At 47.9% G+C, this 23,662-nt stretch overlaps 1 protein-coding gene across 6 annotated transcripts in view; it reads right to left on the bottom strand.

Moving 5' to 3' along the window:
• Positions 1 to 724: 724 nt before the first annotated feature.
• PAX7 (paired box 7) overlaps positions 725 to 23,662 on the bottom strand; it is a 104,099-nt gene continuing 81,161 nt past the window's right edge. For 5 of the 6 annotated variants that reach the window (XM_051637518.1, XM_051637521.1, XM_051637520.1 and 2 more), the window contains 2 exons: positions 5,687 to 5,933; positions 725 to 840 (listed from right to left, as the gene is read on the bottom strand). In XM_051637518.1, coding sequence (XP_051493478.1) covers positions 725 to 840; positions 5,687 to 5,933 — 363 coding nt within the window. Of the gene's footprint in view, positions 841 to 5,686; positions 5,934 to 13,857; positions 13,924 to 23,662 lie in introns of all 6 variants that reach the window. The other variant, XM_051637524.1, reaches the window with a different exon arrangement.

The raw sequence follows: 23,662 nt of genomic DNA, 5'->3' as shown, positions 1-23,662 counted from the left end.
TGCCCCTGCTTAGCAGCAATCTGGCCTGCTTTGGCCCTGCTTTGGGAAGCCATGGGTGAGAAGGGAAGGGTAGAGTGGGGTGGGGAAATTTACTGTCACTTTAATCGATGGTTTTCTGCTATTTTTTTTTGTCTTTGTGGTTCGTTTTTGTCTCAAAACAAGTTGTTCTATTTGGTCCATAGGTCTTCTGTGGTCCCGAGTTATATCACCCTTAATGATCAGCTTGGTTATTCCTTCCTATACAACGTTCACCAAATTTACAGCAATGGAAAAGAAAAGGAAACAAAATGAAACATTTCTTTTTTCTTTTTTCTCTTTTTTTTTACAAATTAAAAAAAAAAAAAAAATCAATTTGGCTTCAACTCTGCCAACTACCTAGATCAATGGGAAGTCCTTAAGTGTGGGCAAAATGCCATGGCCAGGTAGGTGAGAGGGAGGGCATGAGCTTGGGGTTAATAAATGTACCCAACCCATTATCTCTGGCCACAGGAGGAGTCAGGTCACAGAGGCCAGGCTTGCCTCTGAGAAGAGCGCTCTGGGAGGAGCTGGATACTTGGAGAGCCCCCCTCCTCTTTCCTGTCTCCTTCACAGCTCAAGTTGGTGTGAGGTGGAAGGGAATTGGGAAGGAGCAGGGGCTGGGTACAGGTAGATCCCTGGAAGGCTGGTGGTGTTTTCTCCAGTGGTACCAAGTTGCTGGAGTGGGTTGTTGGCACAGTCGGACTCTTCAGTAAGCTTGGCCTGTCTCTACTGGTAGGAGGCCCAGAACAGCTGAATGTTCTCCCAGCTTCATCCTACGCTGTGTAGACAGACTCACATTCTTGGCCAAATAATCAACAGCGGCTGAAGAGGAGGGGAAAGAAAAAAAAAAAGGAGGGTGAGAAAACAGCACAAAAACAGCAGTCAGTGGCAATGAGGCTTTCAGCATCACAGGGTGAGTAACCAGCAGACCCTGCAGGCTCTCACAAAGAGAGGCCCAGTGCAGTGGTTGTCACAGATATGAGGGTCCTGCTGCGCTCCTAGGAGAAGCTGCAAATAGATGATGGTCCTGCCAGAAACACCTGACAGGATGGACGCTGCTGGGGGTGAGGGCAGCTGAGGTGCTCAGAGTGCATCCTGCACGTGCTGCTCCAATTCCTTTGATCTCTCCATGAACTTACTGAAAAGAGCTAAAATTCTACTTCTGCCATGAAAAATGGTGTTTCCAGGGGAGCTGCCAGAAGAAGAGCCTGAGCAGAAAGCCAGTGGGATAAGCCTTCCAGCCTGACCTCCCTGTATCATCTCATGGTGGCAAAGCCAACTCCTGCACTCAGTGATGCTGGTGTAAATGATTCCAGAGATTTCAGTAAGTTCCCTAAGTCTGGACAGGGCTTGAACCTCACTCATCCACTGCATGCTGACTCATCTCTGTGAGCTCTGCTGCCTGCCTTCATCCACTTTTCCTGCCTTCATCCACTTTGTTTATCTCCATCTCGGTGAGAAACTGCAGCTACAAATCCTGACGTGATGCATGAACCTGTATCCCAGCTCCCCTGACTGCCCCATGGTCTGAGGGGGAAGAGGACCAGGGCAGGATGGTGACATTGCTCATTAGCTGAGCTTCAGTCAAAGTCTCTCCCTTTCACTGGCTTTAATGTCTCGAATTAGATTAATAAGGAGCTGGCAGGAGATGTACAATCGGTGCCAATGAGTAAACAAATTTCAGCCATCAACGTCTTGTCAGATGCCTGCCCCAAAGGAGGTCCCTTCCAGACAAAAATTCTTATTAGACTTGTCATATCTATTACAATTCCTTTCACGCTTCTGCGTTCCATCACCAGCATCATTAACACAGCTCCAGCCTCTGGGAACCACAAGGACCACATTAATCCTGCATCCCTGCTCCTCACCGGCTGGGCCAGTGGAAGGGAGCAAGCTGGGCAAAGGGTGAGTTACCCAGGGCCAAAGCAGGGCATGCCAGGGAGCAGAGTCCCAGAGGAATGGTGCTCCTCAGGGACTGGGATCCTGGGGTATCTCGACTGGAGCACTGGTCTCTGTAAGATTGGGTTGTGGTGCCTCTAGCTTCAAGAGGGTGTACGTAGGATTGGAGCCCAAGCTATGGCTCTGGTCATAGAGTTGTTAGGGTTGGAAGGGAGCTCTGAAGATCAACTAGTCCAACCCCCTGCTAGAGCAGGATCACCTACAGCAGGTCCCACAGGAACACATCCAGATGGGTCTTGAATGTCTCCAGAGAAGGAGACTCCACAACCTCCTTGGGCAGCCTTTCCCAGGGCTCTGTTACTATCATAGTGAAGAAGTTTTTAATTCTGTTTCACTTGAACCTCCCATGCTCCAGCTTGTGCCCATTGCCCCATTGTCCAGACCTTATCAGCTTGGTCCCCTGGTATTTCAGGTAACCACATTAAATAATGTCTTTGAGAGGCTGTAAGTAAAAGGACATTCACTCCTCAACACACTGCACACATATGTGTGTGGTTGGGCTGTTGTCACCTGCACTCTGGGTGAAGTCAGATGGATGCCTGGGAAAGGAGGGATGTGAATGGGTCATCCTGCTCTGGGCAGAAACCAGAAACTTGGAAATTTGATGGTGATCCCATCCTTGTAAAAAAATCATGCTGAACTCCCAACATAGCTTTCTGTGCCAGTGGGAAGGGTTCAAAGGCACCAGGGTATCCCACACCAGAATAGATAAAATAGATAATAATAAATAATAATAATAATAATAAATAGATGGCTTGTTGCTTTAATGCAGCAGAAGCCAAAATAAACCCAGAAACTTACCTAAATAGCTCTGGATGTTTATTTGCTTATGTGAGAAAGTTTGTCTGGTTTGGTGTTTCTAAAACACAGAATAAGGAGGAGAGAAGTGGGGAGAGTGCAGGCCAGATCCAAAACCTATCAAAGCTACAGTGCTCTTTTTTACAAGCCCTGGTTATGTCCCCTGTTACACTGAGCCTGTCCCCACCATCACAGCCCCTCATTTTTATTCTACCAGTGTTCACTAAGATGAGTTTTGATACTATTTTTTTTGCCACAGCATAGAAGGAAGAAACATATGATTTGAACTGAACATCAATAAATAATGATCTTGTGGAGGTCACCTCACATTGATCAGCATTCAAACAGTACTTTAAAAGAAGTAGTGAAGAATTAAAAAGGAGGAGGAACTAGAGGTACCTGCTAAATAGAACGTGCACTGAGAAAGACAAGAAAAAATGTTGTTATATCAAGGTCAGCTTCATGTAAGTGATTGCTCCAACAGGACTAATTAGCAATGAAAACTGTTTCCTCACATAGAGATTATTATAAATGGGACTCATTAGAAGAAAGGTTTACAGTGAGTGGACTTTTATACTGCCTGTAAGTACAAATCTCTACAGGCACACACATGCACACATTAGGAGCTTGCTGCTTAATGTAGATCCTACCTCAGAACAGCTACAATTGGTTTGTGATGCTTCTACCATCCAGCAGGGCCTTGGCTTTGGCTGCAGAACTTGTCACACTGGGTGTCACTGCAGTACCCACTACTGGGAAAGAGCAGCACTGAGGATGGTGCCTGAGTGTTTCTCACCCACCTTCTCTGCCCCAGCAGGAAGAATAACAGAATCTCAGAATGGTTTGGGTTGGAAGGGACCTTAAAGATCATCCAGTTCCAACCCCCCAGCATGGGCAGGGACACCTTCCACCAGACCAGGTTGCTCCAAGCCCCATCCAACCTGCTCTACAACACTTCCAGGGATGGAGCAGCCACAGCTTCTCTGGGCAACCTGTTCCAGGGTCTCACCACCCTCACACTACAGAACTTCTTCCTAATGTCCAACCTAAATCTTCCCTCTTCTAGTATAAAGCCATTTTCCTCTTGTCCTGTTGCTACAAGGAACAGGCCCCTCCCCAGCTTTCCTTGAGCCCCTTCAGGCACTGGAAGGTGCTCTAAGCTCTCCCTGGAGCCTCCTCTTCTCCAGGCTGAACACCCCAACTCTCCCAGCCTGTCTCCAGAGCAGAGCTGCCACAGCCCTGGGATCATCTCTGTGGCACCTTCATGACTAGCTACCTGCATGTCTCTAGGCATGGGACGTGTCTGGCTTGCTTCAGGGCACATGCCTGCTGGCAGCCTGGACTCTCGCAACTACTAACAGGAAAATATTCCTGCTCTGAACAGAGTCCATTGGGCTCTGAACAGAGTCCATTGGGCTCTGAACAGGACTTGTAAATTTAATGGGTGTCCAGCAGAAAACAGAGAGCCATGCAACACAAATCAGCAAAGGAGGGCAAATAAAACAACATAAACAGGGCTGCACGAGCAGTTTTTCATCAGCATTAGGAGAGGCCCAAGTAAAAATTCCTGCAGCAAACCAAGACAAACCCTTCTTTCTCTTTCCTTCTCCTTTGCTGGTCTCTCTCTCTCCAAAAACGTAGCTCGTCCTCCTTATTCTATTTTTTACACACATTGGTGTGACTAACGTCTTGCCCAAGGGAATCTTTATTGGAAATACATGGTATTGGAATTTGTTTAAGATTTTTATCAATAGCACGTGTGTCCAGCCTCACATCCAGAAGCGAGGGGAAGGTCAAGGGGTCACAGATCAAACTCCCGAAAAACAAAAAAAGGGGGGGTGGGGGGAAGCTGCTATTGATCCCGTCTGCCACCACAGCCGGTTCTCATTTAGCTGGAAAAGTTAAAGACATTAAAGGGCTGTGACGGAGAGGGGAATAAAAAGCCACAGCCAAATGGAAGGAAAGGTCACTGAGGACAAGCTGTGGGCAAGCAGGAGTGCTCCCGGAGGAAGAGGATGCACCTTTAACCCCCCAAGGATCACTCCCTCACAACACCACACTTATTAGTTTAACACCGGCAGGTGAGCCCTTTGCCAGGCTCGCCTGATGTTTTTGTGACCCAACCATTCTGGAGGAGAAACAGACCCTCCAGGGGTCCTTCTGCTTTTTGGAGCTGAGGTTTAGGTTCAGGATTACAATTCCAGCCTCACTCCAGCTCTTGCAGAACCACAGCCCAGTTGAGAGGCCTTGGCAATTTTGTAGCAAAACCTCTGAGCAGGGACCAAGTCCTTGGCTCAGGGGGTGCAGAGGATGAAGTGACAGAGTTCTGCATCACTAAGGGATGGCATTAAAAACATAGACTCACAGAATGGTTTGGGTTGGAAGGGACCTTAGGACCTTAAAGACCAGCTAGTCCAACCCCCCTGCATGGGCGGGGACACCTCCCACCAGCCCAAGCTGCTGCAAGCCCCATCCAACCTGCCCTTCAACACTGCCAGGGATGGGGCAGCCACAGCTTCCCTGGGTAACCTGGGCCAGGGTCTCACCACCTTCACAGTGAACAATTTCCTCATAATGTCTGACCTAAATTCAGCCTCTTCCAGCAGGGTGAACATGTTGTAGGGTTTTTGGAGAAGCAAAAACTGGAAAAGGGGAGAGAGAGATGTCTGGAAGTTGTCCTTTTCAAATACAAATGTTTTACCTACAATATTTCAATTGGGACTTCTGAACTGAACTGGGGGAGACTGTGTGGAGCTATCTCCATCTGGGTCTGGTGAGTACATTTCCTTTTTCTCTCTAGATGGACAGATTTCCATGGGAATGTCTTCTAATACAATAGCCATAGCGTCTTAGATTCCATCCCTCTCTACTCCTGTTCCCTCTGCACGGGAAATACTATCAGTGCACTTACTTTGTCCGTACTGTCCATACTGGTAGCCAGCCACTGGGTCCACACTGTAACTGGTGGTGCTGTAGGTGGGAGGACAGTAGGACTGGGAAGTTGGGAGGCTGTCCACGGATTTGATGGAGTCGCTTCGCTGGCTGCAGCTGGCAGAGATGGAATTGGTGGTGTCCAAGCCACCATGAAGGGGAGAGATGGAGAAGTCAGCCTGGGGTTGTGGAGGAACCCCACTGGGGTTGCTCAGGATGCTCATCACCTGGAGAAACACAGGAGACAAGACGTCAGTGTCTGGAGGAGAAAGGGTACATGTGCAGCTGCCTTCAGGCATACCAGGGAGAAACATCTACATGTAGAGGTTGATGTTTACATATAGAGGTTAGCAGTACAATGCACAATATCATTACTGGTTTAGCCAGGCTGGAGAATGAAGGCTGGCTTTCTATCAAATAACAACAGGCAGACCCCACAGTTGGCTTTCTCTGTGTCTAATATTTGATTTTAAAGACCTCAGTAAGCGTAAGTGAGAAGATCCTTCACAGCACGCTCAATCTTTAGCTTTTCTTTGCTGACCTGCCAACAACATCAGCTGTGCTGCTCAGAATGAACACTGGAGAAAGGAATAAACCTGGGACAAACCTGCTCACCACACACTGCCATGACCAAGCACCCCCTCCCCTCCTATACACAGAAGAGGAGACACATCAGACAGGGAGTAAAAATGCACATTTTTAAGAAGGGATGCTGAAGACAGGCCCTTGCTTTGGAAGTCTCAGTGGGGCTTGGTTCTCAAAGGTCCTTAACCAAACCAGATACAAACCCTTTCTGGGTGCAGATTTGCCCAGATTCAGCTTTAGGGACTGAAATGCCAAAGTCTCCTTCACCCTCAAATGTTAAAAGAATAAAAGGTCCTGACTGGGCTCCCTTCAGTGCGATGCTTGGTTGGAAAATGTAATTAAATTCACACACAAGCAATCTTCCTGCTTTGAGACCTGAAACAGATGAACTTACGATCTTTTTTTTTCTTTTTTCTTTTTTTTTTTTCCTTTCTTCTGTTGCAGCAAAAATGCCAGATTTGTTCCTGCGGGTGAGTTTGGGGTAAGCCGCTGCCTACAGGTCTTCACACCAGGCCCCTGATCCCTCCAGTGCTTTAATGCAATTGCCTCTTGCAATCAGCAGAATTCCCCCTGAAGGCTGCCAAGTTAAGAGGGTAAAGAGTTTGCAGAAGCGGGGTGGTGGTGAGAGGGGAGGAAAAGGAGCTCCCGATGCTTCCCGGTTGATCCCGGCAGCCGCGGGGCCTGGCCCTGCTTGTGGCGGGGAACGGAGGGGGGAGAAGGGCCCGCCGGTCACCTCAGGGGGCCAGGCCAGCCCTCAGATGCCGAGCGGCTGAAAACCCTCCGAATTTAGCATAACCTTATTGACATCAATTAAAGTGGCAAATTGGAAATATTTGGAGCCTGGCAAGTGGTAAAATGAGACCTTTATCCCTTTACCGGCGGCCTGGGGAGCTATTGTGTGGGGGGATACATTCTCTGGAGGGACACAAGATGGGTTGTATTGAGCTGTGTCTCCCCTTCCTGCTCACCCAGACACCTTTCCCGTCCCCTCCTCCCTCACCTTCCTGCCAGAGCTGGGGGCTTATGACCAGCTCCGGGCTGGCGTTTGCTTTCTAAAGCTTCCTAAAGCTTCTCCTCCCCCCCCGGAAGGGCTCAGGAGTCCTGCAAAGACTTATTCTCTTGATGTGATGCCACCTCCTTCCTAGGTATTTGTCTGGAAGGGGAATTCGGGAGCTGGGGTGATTGGACCCCTGCAGAAGGGGAGGCAGTGGGGAGGTGCTGGGGAAGGGGTTAGATAAAAAAAAGTGTGGAAAACCAATCTAACCCCAACCAGTGGGTTTGGCTGCGGGGTGGTACAGAGACACAGGAACAAGAGGTGAACAAGCTGCATAAAAACAGGGCACAGGCAGCAGCACAGAACTCACCCAGGTTTCATTTGCCCTCTCTTCCTTCAGGGTTTTCACTGCCTGAATTAACTCCAGCTCTTCAGACCCTCCAGGCAGAGCTTCTTAATCACAGTGATTAAGCCATGAGGTATCTAGATGAAGTTGTTTAGCCATGATGCTGTGCAAAATGTGCCCGTGGAACTCCCTGCCCCACGACAGCCCAAAGACTGAAAGCCAAGGGTGATGAAGAAAGGAAATTGCATTTAAATACGGAAGACAGAGTAGATTACTATGAGAATAGGGCTGCCATGCTTTTCTGTGTGGATGTAACACAAACCTCTGTGCCTCAAGGCTTATGCAGCGGGGAAACCACGGGAGTGCAGCATGAAGGTAGGTTTTCCAGCTGCAAACTTATTTGTAACCTTCCACTAAAGCCAGGTAATGAACTTTGATCTGGCTCAGCTATGAAACCTCCTTCTCTGCCCCCTGATCCCACTGGCTGCAGCTTCAGCAGTGCCTCAGCTCTAGGTGTTCCACCCTGCACCTCTCTGCCCTCACGGATATCCAGGACACTTGCGTACACAGCAGCCACAAGACATAATTGGATTTAATTTGCAAACAGATGTTTAAACCAATAAACATCCTCTTGCATGCGCAAAAACAAAGACATATGAATTATGAGTTATTTTTTGAAAGGGCTGCAGTCATTTTTGTGCTTAGAGTGTTTTGCCTCTCCCTTCCTGACCTGTTCAGGCCTGGCAGTGCTGCCTGACTGCAGATGTGATGTCCACACTGAGCCCTGCAGGTGCAGAAAAGAAGTCGTGTGCTATAAAATGAAGGGCAATTGGAACCACTCACAGAGCAGAGAGCTTTCTAGTGCTCTCCCTCCTGGCCATCTCTCCAAAAGAATCAGCTGCTTTATATTACTCTGAGAAAATAAAAGCAAGCAGAAGTCATATTAACACTTCCGCTAAGGCCCTTTTAAAAAGAGAGGGGAATGTAAAGCAACGTTGGTAAATGAAACCCAGATTCACACTTCTAATTCAGAGGAGCTGAGACTGGAGAAGACACTTGCACAAATCCTACTAAAGGCAGTAATTGGCTTAATCAGTCAGAATCAAGATGTGATTTCTAATCCCAGCTCTGCTACTGACTCACAAGGGCTTGTGCAAGTCACTTAAGCTAGGACTCAACTCAACTAACCTTAGGATGTGAAGTTAAGTTTCTAGTCTCTGCTAATCCTCTAGAATCCTCCACAGAGAGACTGACACTTCTGAAGGACAATTCATGCCATCCTAAGACCCCCTTCTGAAAAAGATAGGCTGAATTTCTCCCTGGAAATCTGTGGTGACACACAGGGGTGCCAATATTCCATCATGACAATGCCAGGGTGGTGAACAGATACATAACTGCCCAGAGGTTGGAGATGCTGGAAGGTGGCTAGGAGATGTCCATCCCTGCTGGGTGCTCCCATGGAGGTAGGCTGGGTGTCTGTGGGCTGCAGATGAACCCTGACAGAGGATGTGGAGATCAGCTGAGCCAGGAGCCCCAAAGATCTTGATTCAGCAAGCCCCAAAGATCTTGATTCTTGTCAGCAACATTGACAGTGGGAAGTGTCTGCCTTTTCCAGGCACGCTGAGAGCAATTTGGAGCTGAGCTCCCCTGGGACTCTGTTTGCACAGGCTTATCAGAGGACAGCATCCGACCTTCTCCACCCCAGGACATGAAGGTGTTAGAAATAACAAGAGTGAACCAGAGATCTCTATTCCCTCCTCAATACCAGCCACCCAGCATGGATAACCCTACACAAGCCCTCCAGTCTTGGCAGCCTGGTGTTACCTGACTTCTTGTTTCAGCTGGATAAACTCATTTTCCAGGCAACTTTTGAACTTCCCAAAGTCTGGGCATCTGGAGAAATCCCCTCCTCAAGAATGCAAAGTCCTTTTACCTTTTCTTTCTGACCTTGCTTTCTTATAATTTATTACTTCTTGGTGCATTACCATCACTAACTAAAAATCAATACCCACTTCACATCTGTAAGGTTTTATCTGGAGGGAAATCTGCTACCTGTCCATCACAGTGATCGACAGCCTTCCCTTTCCCCTCCCTCTCATCCGTTGTCTTTTCTCCCTTTCCCCCTCTCCTTTCCCCTTGCTGCTGTCCCAAATCAGTCACAGGCGTGGCGTGGGCTTGCACTTTGGGGCAAGTCAATAACAGCCACGGTGCCAAGAGCCTTCAGCCTCATTTCTACCCTTTCTGGAGGTCATTTGTCATGGGGGAGAAGGAGTAGAGGGTCTTCATGTGCTGGGGAGACCAAGGTTAATGCACAAAGACCCTTCTGGATGAAAGAGCCAGGCTGTGTCCCACCCCCCCCCCGCCCTGTCTCCTGCTGCTGCTTTCCTCCCCACCCTCATCTCTGCAGCTCTCCCCCTGTCCCCGTCCCCCCCCCCCCCCCCCCCCCCCCCCCCCCCCCCCCCGGGACGTTTCATCACTCTCTCCCATACTTAAAAAGAAGGGGAGTTAAAAAAAATGTAATTAATTCCCTCCATTTCTGAGCTGGCCCTCAGGGCCTCTGGCCGTGGAAACTGTAGCAGGGGAAATGTGCACCCTTTATGATAAACGAATGCGGCTTTGGAAGGGGAAGTGCAATTAGGGCCTTCAATCTGTGCAATCAGGCCTTCAGATTTTAGGTTTGAGGGTTCGGGGGGGGGGGGGCAGTAGAGGCTTGAGGGGCAGAGATACTGATTAGATAGAGAAGGATGTGAGGGAGAGGAGAGGGAGGGCAGGAGATAAGTTTCGTAACAAACGCTTGTCCTCACAGAGGGGCTGGTGCACCTCAGTGGTCTCTGTGGTCAAGAGCTGCATGGGAGAGGCTTGTACATCCTCAGGGGCCCTACACCTCCTGCCCTGTGTCATCAGCCTGCTCTAGGCTTGCTCAGATACCCAGCCAACATAGATATCATAGCACCTCTGCTCTGGAGACAGGCTGAGAGAGCTGGTGTTCAGCCTGGAGAAGATAAGATCCTGAAGAGACCTTAGAGCACCTTCCAGTGCCTGAAGTGGCTTCAGGAAAGCTGGGGAGGGACTTGGGACAAAGGCTTCTAGCAACAGGACAAGGGATAATGGATTAAACCTAGAAGAGGGGAGATTTAGGTTGGACATGAGGTGGAAATTCTTCCCTGTGAGGGTGGTGAGACCCTGGAACAGGTTGCCCAGGGAAGCTGTGGCTGCCCCATCCCTGGATGTGTTGAAGGGCAGGTTGGATGGGGCTTGGAGCAACCTGGGCTGGTGGGAGGTGTCCCCGCCCATGCAGGGGGTTGGATCTAGATGATCTTTAAGGTCTCTTCCAACCCAAAACATTTCATGATTGCATGATGTGATCAGGCCCTGGACAGAGCAGCCTCTACATCTACTCCCAGTGATGCGCTGCTGCGCCACGACCAGAGGAGACCAGAGGACGCAGAGGAGATCAAACCCCAGCAAACAAACTAACAAGGAGGCAGGAGCCTGGTGACAGTCTTCTCCAGGGCGACCCCTGATTCTGAGGTGTCTCCATTCCTAGGAACCTGATTTGACACAGCACAAAGCATCCAAAATCTGGTAAGGCAAGCAGAGGCTGCCTTAGAAAAATGCTGCATTTAGAAAGTGCTGAGCCTGGTGAAGTTCTGCATAAAGAGAAGATGTAATGATCTGCGAGTAGCTGAGGGGTGTTAACTCCAGAGAAGCTGCTGGGTGGTCCCAAAGGAATGCAAACTGGCAGTAGGCAGCATTTCTGAGGCTCTGGTGCTGCTTTCCTAAGGATGGTTAGAAATCCGCTCTCTTTGGAAAAGGCTGGAAATGTGATCAGTTGGAATATCTGATAATAAATCAGGCAAAAAGCATGAGGAAATTCTCTGCTGTGAAGGGGTTGTTTCTAGAATGAAATCTCTCTTTGGTTCAGCTTCTGTGGTGTCAACATTTACTCCACCTCCTAGGGATGAAAAGCCTGGCAGGGCTGATGGCCATGCTGGGAAACATGCTGGGCCTTGGGAATTTACAAAGATGGACCAAGGTAACAATTTGCTCTGAGTTCCACCACAAGGTCTCTCTGGCACTCGTGGCTGATTCACCTTCTGCTCAGTCCTCCAAGACTGTCCTTAGCTACCTGATGAAGACCCAGCTTAACCTTTTCAATCTTTATTTTTGCAGCTTGCTCAGTTGATCTTTCCCTTCTCTCTTGCAGAAGGCAACCCTTCCTCACATGAACGTTTTTTGATCTCTCTGGATTCATTTGTACTTGGTGGGAAGAGTAAGAGTTTATTATTCTACACATACATGAAATGGAAACAAAATGAAGAGGTGTCTGTAGGACTACCAAAAGCTGAAGAAAGAGTTGGGAGGAGATAAATACAGTTTCCCCGAAGATCTTCACTTGAAAGGAGGATAAATATATGCAATTATGCCCCTAGGTAGGACTAAAATGACTTCTGTAGCAATCACTAACACTGCACTCACAAACCCAAGCAATTCATTTTGAATATTTTCTAAATCATTGGACCTAGCTGAGTTGTAGCCCAGTAAGCCAAACCAAACCAGTAAGAAGATCCATTAAATCTGATTTTACAATCAGGCCAAGGATCCAGACTGTACTTCACACTTCTTGCACCTAGAAATTGTCTGATCCAGGTAAATGCAGTCCCTTCCATCTAATGGCACTTCCAACTAAATTTTGGAGCCTCTGAAGCAAACTTGACATTAGCCTCCACAGAATCCCATAATGGTGTCAGGGTTGGAAGGGACCTCTGAAGATCATCGGGTCCAACCTCCCTGCTAGAGCAGAATCCCCTAGAGCAGATCCCACAGGATCATGTCCAGGTGGGTCTGGAATATCGCCAGAGAAGGAGACTCCACAACCTCCCTGGGCAGCCTGTCCCAGGGCTCTGGTACCCTCAGAGAAGTTGTTTTTCCTTATGTTTACCTTGACCCTCCTGTGCTCCAGTTTGTGCCCATTGCCCCTTGTCCTGTCCCTGGACACCCCTGAGAAGAGTCTGGCCCCATCCTCCTGACACCCCCTGGAGATATTGATCAGCACTGATCAGGCTCCTCCTCTCCAGCTGAACAGCCCCAGCTCTCCCAGCCTTTCCTCACAGGCAGATGCTCCAGTCCCCTCAGCATCTCAGTGCCCTGTGCTGGACTCTCTCCAGCAGCTCCCTGTCCTTCTTGAACTGGGGAGCCCAGCTCAGGGTCTCCTTAAAGATAACTTCACTGGTTTCAAGCACAGTCCTGATTCACACTGGCATAAATGAGCAGGTGACTTAACTCTCTACTTCTATTTTGTTGTGGGTGAAAGTTTAAGAAACATGATGCTCCACTGCCTCATCTACCCAGGCATTTATGACCCATCCCTCAGCATGTTACCAGTGCTGCAGAGAACAGTGTCATGAATACGAGCTAACACCATCTCACAAGTCCTTCCTGCTATAGGAAGGGGCTGGTGTGGCTGCTGCTGCATAGCAGTAATGTCTTATTTTAATATTCTTCACCATTACATTGGAAAATATGTGAAGGCCAGTGAAGTGCCTTTCCCAAGGCCACACAAAATGTGTCAGAAGCAGAGCTGGGAATAGAATAGAATTCTTTCTGAAGCATGTCATAGAATCATGGAATGGTTTGGGTTGGAAGGGACCTTAAAGATCATCCAGTTCCAACCCCCCTGCATGGGCAGGGACACCTCCCACCAGACCAGGTTGCTCCAAGCCCCATCCAACCTGCCCTTCAACACATCCAGGGATGGGGCAGCCACAGCTTCCCTGGGCAACCTGTTCCAGTGTCTCACCACTCTCAAGCTAAATAATTTCTTCCTCATGTCTAAGGGACAAATCATACCAGATATGGGACAGATCATACCAGATCCATTCAAAGTGGTCAGAAATGGTTACTGTGAGCCTGTGGTACAGTTTGGCAGTGAACAATAAACCCAGAAATATCATCAGTCAGTGCCTTTTAGTGACTTAAAACATCTGAAGGATGTTTCGGTAGCAGAGGGGAGCAGTCTAGGACACAGAGAGTGAAATGGAAATGAGCATTTGTGTCCTAAAATGACCCTGGATGGAAAACTGCCACACACTCAAGATGGAGAGGGCTTGGGAAGATGCTGGGGATGAGATGGAGCTGGGGATGCAATGGTGAGCTGCAGCAAAGCAGACCAATGCAGGCTGCACGAGGGTAGGATTAGAAAAAAAAGGCGAGGGGAAGTTATTACCTGATTGTTCAAGGCTATGGTGAGGTTCCACCTGGAGCACTGCATCTTGTTTTGGGCACCCTGCTTCTGTAGAGATGTACAAATTATGGAGAAGGTCTAAAGAAAAGGTTCTAAGCTATACAAAAGAATGTGAAGGTCTTAGCTAGAAGGGTAAGAGAAATTGCTTAAATCTGGATGTTCTGGGCAAGAGAAGTGGGCTGTTCTTGCAGTGGAAATGCTATGAGGAAATGAGAAGAACCACAGGTTTATAGAACCAATAAGGGCTGTGAGGAATCCTGTGGCAGAAGGGGAATTTGAAGGGGAATGGGGGGACAATTACATCCAAAAGTGCTTGAGCTAGAAAGAGGAGCCACTACCCCTGGCATTAGGGCACCAAACTCTACTATCAGATAAAAGCAGATGGCAGTTTTTAGTCGTCTGGATAAATAGAGGGGGAAAAAAAAAGACATGCCATGCCAGTGGGGGCTGAGGTAAAGGGGGGTCCCAGTTCTATGGACATCCATTTCACTAGTAAGCAAAATCAGGAGACACAGGCTCAGCCCTTCCAGAAACAGGAGAGACTTGAGCCAAAAGCCTGACGAGCTCCTTGTCACCTTGAAAATTTGAAAGGCATCTAATTTTCATGCACTGCTGAGTTTCTCTCCTCTGAAAATGGGCACTTTGTACTTTACTCACTAACCATAGACATCATTATTCACCTTCTGTTACCTAAGCATGAGGTATTTTTTCCTGATGAAATCGGGTTTGCTACTGCATTTTATATATTAAAAAAAAAAAAAAGAAAAAAAAAGCCAGTTCTTCCCAAATGTGCTTGTTCGCAAACTGAGCCACCCCATCTTCCTCATTTCCAGGCAGTGGGCTCCATTTACAGAAGCCACCACAAGCAAATTCTACCCTGATGCTGTTTTTCTCCATGTGTATGTTTCTCTGTGAAGACCAAGGAAATACACTGGAAAGTTTCCATGGAAAAAATCCCTTTGTTGAGATAGGGAGCATCTCTGGGCAACTTTACACAGGGTATTAATTGCAGGAAGATGAATGTTGCTTATGGCATTTTGGAACTTACAAAATCATCTGGGAGGAGAAAGCAGAAAGGCACAACCATAGAAAACTGCAATTCCTTAACATTTCCCAGCAGGCAGAAGGACTCAGGTTAGGTTTGACTTTGAAAACAGGCTGGATTGGTGACTGCTTGTGGCTTTTATTCTGCATCTATTTGTCTGTTCTTGGGTGAGCTCAGACATGCTGATGGCAGGCAGGGTACAAAAAGGGTTTGGTGAGAGATCCAAAATACCAGGAAATACACAAAGGTTTCCTCTGAATCAGCCCTAAACTATGTGCATCTGCCTGATGTGAATCATGGCAGGGTGGGGAGATCACCCAGCACAGCTCCATCCCAGCAAGTTAAAACTGTTTTATAAACTTCTGTCATTCCTCTCTTCAGCAGCCCTATGCAAAGACTAACAAAGCCAAACCAAAATTCACAGAAAGGGCTCCTCTTCCCCTCCTCCCTTTCCATTTCCCTCTCTCATTTGATTTTATTACTATTTCCCCCCCCCCCCATTTCTCAGCTAAGCTGCTCAGTGCTCACTTACTATCACAACCCCCCGCAGACACTGGTAATGGAGTGCGGGTGCTGACTTACTGCTTCCAAACAAGATTTCCTGAGATCCTTTGAGTCTGCTTCATGCCCCCCCTCCCTGTCCCCCTTCTCCTGCTTTTCTCTGTCTCTCTCTTTTTGGAAGGCGGAGGGGAGCCTCTATAAATGTGAAAGGAGCTGCACTACAAAGAATCCCCCCGAGTGGCATAACCCAGCCCCGGGCGAAGCTGCTTGGTGCACTGATAGTCCTGTATCTGCTCCAGGACTCCTCTTTTTCTTCCCCTCCCTCTTTCTCTGATCAATCAAGGGCTGTAATCAGTTAAAGTCCAGCTTAACTGCAGTGTAAGATACACCAGTTAAGCAAAGCCAATGCCTCCAGGGTTCCCATCCTAAATACGTAGAGGTCATGGGGAGATAAAATAACCCTGATAAGTTCAGCAAGTGCAGGGCTGGCTGGGCAAGCACCAACCACTTCACGACTCGAGCTGGCAAAAGAATGGAAGAAAGGGAAAATCAGAATTCTTCCCCCTGCCAGCTCCTCTGCTGCTTGCTTGCTTCCTCTCTCCATTCCCTGCTTTCCCAGGGGGGAGCTTGGTGCATTTTTTTAAGGTGAGGGTTTCTCTTTTCAGCTTACCTTAATGAATGAATAACTTAGATCACTGGTCTTGTCTGGGAGCACATCAACTCAGTTTGGATCTCCTGAGGCTCTTGACTTTCACAGTCAGGACCTCTTTTTCATAGAATCATGGAATGGTTTGGGTCGGAAGGAACCTTAAAGATCCAACCCCCCTGCCTGGGCAGGGTCACCTTCCACTAAACCAGGTTGCTCCAAGCCCCATCCAACCTGTCCTTGAACACTTCCAGGGATGGGGCAGCCACAGCTTCCCTTCAACTCAAGTTGAACACAGCTAAAGGTTTGGATCCAAATATCACTGCGTCACCTCCCATGTAATTGGACGTTGGCCCACTAGGCATTACAGATAGGGGGAAAAAAACATGTAGGATTTATTAAAAACGATGCAGACACACAAAGAGCAGAACAAAATCTTTATCCAGAGCGATAAGAAAGCCCTAAAGGATTGGAGTTAAGATAAATATCCCTCTTGGAGTCCTCCAGCTCTCTAAAAGCTATTTGGACTGAAGTTTTCCTCTGGTGTTACAGGTGCTTACTTAAGCAGGGGATGAGATTAATTCTTCCCTGGGTATTTTGACACTCCTGAACCTGGGGTCTGCTGAGGAGCAGCACAAACCTTGATAAGTTGGCAGTGATTATTCGAGTAGCCCTCACAAACAGGTGGAGTCTTTGAACAATCAAGCATAAAAGTAGAAGCTCCTGGGCTAACACCTCATTAACTGCACTTTCTTTTCCTGTCCAGCACAATTTGATTTTGGCTACATCTGGAACAACTCCAAAATAATATGTTTCTTAAAATTATAATAGGAAACCACCAAGAAGCCATCTTGAGCATCAGGATGGCAAAATGCCTATGTTTAAAACCTTGCTTTTCTTATGAACATCATTTACTGCCTTGAACTAAGTGATTTTTAAGAAGATGCACAGCTGCAAGGTAGCTGTGCCTGTGCCGAAGGGAAAGGTCATTAAAATTAAACCTCTTCCAAATGAAAACAGAAATGCATTTACTAAGTGGGTATGTAAACCAGCATATAGCTTGATCTCCTCTACAAACGCAAGCAAATAACTTTACACATTAACCCCACAACTCCCAGCTGAGCTCCAAGCTCTTTCTTTAATGACAGTATCTTGATCAAAAGCCTCCAAAAAATGGCACATCCTCTCGTCTGCTGAGCAGAGTTGTGCCCCTCACCTCTCCTCATCACTGCGAGGGGAAGAGTGAAGGTATCACCCCCTGGTATTACTCGAGCAGAGTTTTAAAGGCATCTCCTGCATGCAGAAGTTTAAAAGCATACAAGCCACTGCTGATCCAGAGATAAATGGTGGAAAAGGGATTAGAAATACTTAGCAGAGGAGAGGGAAGACTCAGGAAGGGCTGATTATTTTAAAGATATGACTATTTAAAGATAATGATTGCATAAATTTAATTAATGCATTTTCATGCTGCAAATGGCCGTTTTGTAATTAATGTATCTGGCCTCGCTAAGCATGGGAGATCACATCTCCCAGCCCCCCCTCTCCTTCTCAGTTCCCCCCTCCGCCTCTCGTTTAATGAAAGACAGAAAGCAGATGACAGAAACAATTTGTCAGCCAGTACGGGTGTCAGATGCCTAATTGGTTGCGCTGAGTTAGTGGAAAGTAAAGGGGGAGAGGGTCGAGGCGGGGGGGGGCTCCTTCCTCTTTATCTGAGGCTTCAGGGTGGGTGTCTGGTTGGGGGGGTGTGGGGAGAGAGGGGGTGAAAGTGTTTCTTGTTAATTGATGGAGATTAGGACACAGATTGGCTGTGGCAGGGACTGGGCAGTGACAAGAAGGGGACAGGAGAGGCTGGTTAACACCCGTGCAAACAAGCTGCCATATCTCACAATACGTTAAGTCTTGGCAGCGTTGACAACATCAATGGTTACCTCCTGCTCTCCCCCTTCCTGCTACACCCCAGTTCTCCCAGTTTCCCCAGTCCCCTTTGCTGGGGGGAGTGCCTAGTGGACACACCAGTAGCCATGGGCATGGTTTTACTCTCCTTGCTTTGTACCTTCTGGCTTCAAGAGGAATTGGGACCAAGTTTGGGACCCCAGGGAAGGGGAGCAAGGGGGGATGCAGAGCTGAGGCCACAGGCAAAGCAGAAAGGCTGAAGCCCAAAACCAAGCCCACTGCCTGGGTGGTGCTCTAAGCCTTGCCCTGGCTTCAGAACAGTGTTAGGACCTAACAGATCCTCAGAAAATCTGCATGTCCTGTCTCCTCCCATCCCTGCCCCACTATGAGACTGTCTTAAAAACTGCAAGATGAAGCAAAACTGGAGTTAATGTATGTACCAGCTGGTGCCTGAGCTTCGTGGATGCATTTGGGCCAGTGGTAATAAAGCACCCATCTGATTAATTCTCCCCTCGTCATTATGTAGAGAGGAAAACCTCCTGTCCACACAAAAAAGCCCAGGAGTCTGAAGCTTGCTTTATCAAGGAGCTGAGCCCCCTGAACTCCAGTGAGAGCTCAGCATCCTAGCCCAGGAGGACAGAGCATGTGTTACCCCCAGTCTCACCTAGGGAAAAAGCAGAAATGTGTCTTGTTTCTGCAACCTTCTTCTTTCTTCAGAGATTTCTGTGACCTGCTTTCATGTATTTATAATCAGCAGCAGGCAGAGCAGGGCTGCCACCTCCCACCTTAGGAGGGGAAAAGTGAGCCAAATAAAGGCTAAAACCTGAGACAAGTTTATGGGGGAGCAGGAATGTGAGCATCCCAAAGCCAAGGCTGATGTCCCCATTCCAAACAGCCTTGTAATAAGTTAACCACAGAAATCAGGGGAACTGAAAGTAAAAACAAATAAACATTAGTGCTAATTCTTTAGTGTATCTATAGGCCTTTCCCTGGCAGATAGAAGGAAGTTTTCCAAAGGTGGAAATGGTTTTATCAGTTCTGTTTCACTGCCACACACAAAAATGGTGGAGGGTAGAGGGAGATGGGGAGGAAGAGCTAAGAATAGAAAATGTTGAGTTTCCATGCTGGGCTATGATCACATTTAAACATGCAGCCTGCAGAAATGAAAATACTACTAAGCTTCTGCATGATATTACAAGTCCCTCTAGAAAAGGTTTGCAAAAGGTCAGCAGGAGATGAATAAACATTATGAAAAAAGACAAATAACATTTTCTTTTACATGAAAGGAAGCCTTTCAAATAGCATAAATGCAAAAGGAAAGCAAGTGGCTGAGAGATGCAAGCACACATGCAAACTTTTGATCAAAAGATCAAAATGAAGTAAAATGTTGTGATTTATAACAAAAAGATACTGAAAATAAAATATCCAATTGCAACAGCTTTGTCCCTTTGTTTATAAAAGGAGAAAAAAAAGAAAGTCTCCAGAGGGTGTTGAAAGAAATGAAACCATTTTGCTGTTTTCAAACTGTCCCAGCAACCTGTCCCCTTATCCACAGTGATCTCAGTTATCCTTTCTGCTGCAGGGTGAGCATGTTATGGGCACACAACAGAGCCTGGTGATTGATAGCTGAAGCCATTCCTGCTCCTGTTTATTTGTGCTGCAAAACAGAAGTGCTGCAGTCCAGGAACATGTCCCACTGCACAAAACAAGAAATCCAATCCAAAAGCCCCAAAGCACTGGATATTTCAGATCTAGGGACTGGCCATCTCCCCTGAGGTCTGGCTTTCTTTTTATTCCCATCCCAAAAAAGCAAACCCAGGAGAAAAAGAAGGGGAAGGCAATGGATTCCTGAATCTACTCCCCTGCAAAGTCAAGAGCGTAGGAGTCAAATCAGGCCCAAATTTAAGAATAAAAAATAGAATAATAGAATCCCAGAATGGTTTGGGTTGCAAGGGACCTTAAAGATCATCCAGTCCCAACCCCCCTGCATGGGCAGGGACACCTCCCACCAGCCCAGGCTGCTGCAAGCCCCATCCAACCTGCCCTTCAACACTGCCAGGGATGGGGCAGCCACAGCTTCCCTGGGCAACCTGTTCCAGTCTCACCACCTTCATAGCGAAGAATTTCCTCCTGATGTCCAAACTAAATCTCTGCTCCTCCAGTTTTAATCGATTACCCCTTGTCCTCTCACTACAAGCCCTTGTCAGAAGTCCCTCCCCAGCTCTCCTAGGCCCCAAATAAGGCCTCAGGTGCTGCAGGTTAAAACAGATAAATTGGAATTATTCATTGATCCCTTCCAAAAATTCACCATGCACAGGCACTGATGAATTACTCAGCATTTACTCCATCCCTAAACACAACATACTCTCTCCCCACCTCGGTCCAGACACTCATACACCCCTAGCTTTTTCCTTCTGGTTTCTAAGATGGGACTGGAGTTCTGCCGGGCTTGAATATGGTCTGTTGTGTATTAACCAAATGCCAAGTGATTACAAGCACCATATTGGCTGAGAAAAAATGCAGGCTGCAGTGAGCTGTGCCTGTCACATCCCTGCTCCTGCTTGGCAAATAAGTTCTAATGCACAATTGGTATTTATTAGATGACATACAACAACTGTCTCATTAAATCAGGGCTTGAGTGTAGGCCGGAAGTCTTAATTTAAAGTGTCACCAGTTATTGAAATCAGATGGTTTAGGCAGGAGCGGGTTGAAGGGAAGGGAATAAAAATGGGGCTAAAAGAAGTAGGAAACGGTCACCGGTCACTAACCCACCTTCAGAAATGAATTGTGATTTCTGTGCTGGTCTGGGCAGTGGTTCAGAAGAATATTTGTTCTGCATTTGCTTTCTCACCGTGCACTTTCCAACTCTCCCCCTAATAAACGCTTGGGCACCTTTCTGTGTTTGAAATGCAGCGTCGAAAGCAAAGGTTAATGCTGGAGATTGCATTCCAATTGAAAACGCGGCAACCGGTAAATTTGGTTTGTTTAGAGTGGAAATGCTTGAACTGCTGTAGATGGGTGGAGGGGGCCAGAGCATGGGGAGAAGGAGGGGTGGGAGATGCTCCCTCAGCTTCGGCTCCTCTCCAGGCAAAATTAAATTTCAAAGTTTAATGAGTTGCGAAGGGCGGTGGATTAAAAAGCCTGGGCCCCGCGCCGCCGAAACGGCAGCAGGGCGAGGGAGAGAGAGAGAAAAAAAATCCCACCCAACTCAAAACGTCAGGGAACAGAGCAAGTGAAAAATGTCAGGGCAAATTGCTCTTGACAGTGTTAATATCTGCACCTCATAGCAATAATTACATGTAAATAAATAGTGAAATAGCTCTCAGCTGGAGTCTGGACTCTGAGTGCAGATGCCACGAACAGCCAGCTGGGGACCTTTCGCTCTTCCATTGCCGGCTTCCCCCCTTTCTTCCTTCCCTCCCCCTGTTTCATCTATGCCAGAGCTGAGAGAGCAATTGCTGGTGGCTGCAGATCTGCTCAAAGCCCTTCCCTCTTCCTCAAAGCACCGTGATCTCTCCCTGTTTTCACACACCCCCTCCCCCAAGGCAGGAGCTGCTGTCAGGGAAAAGTCCGTGGCTTTGAGCCCCTTGCCTGGGGAAAACAAGCTGGATTCACCTCTGGCCGTCACCTGAGTAAAGCTAAGGGGATGGGAATGGTGTGGCTGACTATCCTTCCATCTCTGTGGGCTCCTAAAAATGTCAGAAGGGATGGTGCTATCTGTTTCGAGCACTGGGATTATGTTCTTCTTGTGACCAAGGTTGTGTCTATTTCAAAAGGACAGCGAAGCATCTTTCTGCATCCTGATGCCAAACCGACTGTTGGCATCAGGATGCAGAAAGATGCTTCATTTCCACAGGAGACACATCTCCCACTGCTATCAGTAGCTTCCACAGAGATTTATAAGCCTGAGCTGGTGCCTCCAACCCTTGCCCAAGCACAAATTGCACTTCTCCAACCCAGATCCCTCCTTCCAAGGGCCTCACTGCAAAGCTGCCATGGCCCAAGCAAGGGGGGAACAAAAAGCTACTGCACCATCAGCAACACTGGTGAAGGTGGGCTGGAATCAATCAGCTCCTATCCCGGTTCCCTGGGCTCTGGGGATTTGATGGCAGCCTGAGAAGTCACAAATGACATTAAGAGAGTGCATATTAATTGACTGTTCACCGTCACTTCTAGAACGAGCCCTTGAATGAACGTAGTAGGGGTGAAATATGAAGGAAATGAAGCGGTGCTTCACTCAGTGGAGAGTTAACCTGGAGGACTCTGTGCCACCAGAAGCAATGGATGGTGAGCTGTGTGGATTGAAGAGGAGATGGGTAAGTACTTGGAAGAGGGTCTATCAAGCATTACCTGACAGACAAACCACCCTTCTTATGGAAATCCTCTGAACTGAAAATAGTGAGAGGCCAGGATAGCACCCTGTTCTTGATCACCACAAGGTTCCTAAGAAGGAGAACCCAGGGGGCTGGGCAGAGCTTGGCCCCAACCACTGGGGATTGTCTCCAAGATCTAGGCAGCCCAGAGGGAAAAATTCCCATTGTCTCCCAGGCACATGGCTAGTGTGGTCAAAGGGCTGCAAGAGCCTGGGTGGGGAGGGAGGAAGGGAAGGCTCCAAAGGACTGAAAATAAACATACAATTGAAAAACAAAACAACACCTCAATATGGAGCACTTCTTCAGAGAAGGACTTTTGAGCTAGCAAAGGGTCTTGACAAAGTCTCAGGTTCCTACTTCATATTTAAGCAGGATAGACTCTCTGTGCCTCCATTTTTGGCCTTGGAAATAACAACCTTCCCCATGGTACCATGAGGACCACATCCCAGGATGATGAGATGCTCAGATATTCTGATAAAAGTCTCAGATAAAGTTAAGCTCATTATTTTAGCCCTATTCTCTTCCACTTGGTCAATTTATCTCTTTGTGCCCTTGGTTTAGCTCCCAGCCCAACAAGTCAGGGTCTAACTGTGACTCACAGGGCTCTGCTCACCATCCAGAAGCCCCATGACGTTTAACCCCAAATGAAGCTGGTGTGTGCCTGGGCTGTCACCAAAAGATCATAGAATCATGGAATGGTTTGGGTTGGAAGGGACCTTAAAGATCATCCAGTCCCAAGCCCCCCAGCATGGGCAGGGACACCTCCCACCAGACCAGGTTGCTCCAAGCCCCATCCAACCTGCCCTTCAACACTGCCAGGGATGGGGCAGCCACAGCTTCCCCGGGCAACCTGGGCCAGGGTCTCACCACCCTCACAGCAAAGAATTTCCTCCTCATGTCCAACCTAAATCTCCCTCTTCCAGTTTTAATCCATTTCCCCTCATCCCATCCCTCCCTGCCTTTGTTCCAAGTCCCTCCCCAGCTTTCCTGGAGCCCCTTCAGGCACTGGAAGGTGCTCTAAGGTCTCCCTGGAGCCTTCTCTTCTCCAGGCTGAACACCCCAACTCTCCCAGCCAGTCTCCAGAGCAGACCTGCTCCAGCCTTGGATCATCTCCATGGCCTCCTCTGGACTCTCTCCAGGAACTCCATGTCCTTCTTATATTGGGGACTCCAGAACTGGACACAGTAGTAGTCACTCCCTAATCAGCGTCACACAGGGGCCAAACTACTAGACCAAAGCAAATAAAAAAATAAACATAACCTGCCACTGATAGGAGGGAGATGTTCCTACTGAACCACTGTCTTGTGTGAGGCAAAAAAGCTCTGAGGC

This window comes from Apus apus, chromosome 20, assembly GCF_020740795.1.
Source record: "Apus apus isolate bApuApu2 chromosome 20, bApuApu2.pri.cur, whole genome shotgun sequence".
Taxonomy (NCBI): Eukaryota; Metazoa; Chordata; class Aves; order Apodiformes; family Apodidae; genus Apus; species Apus apus.
This window is presented reverse-complemented; position numbering and strand designations above follow the sequence as displayed.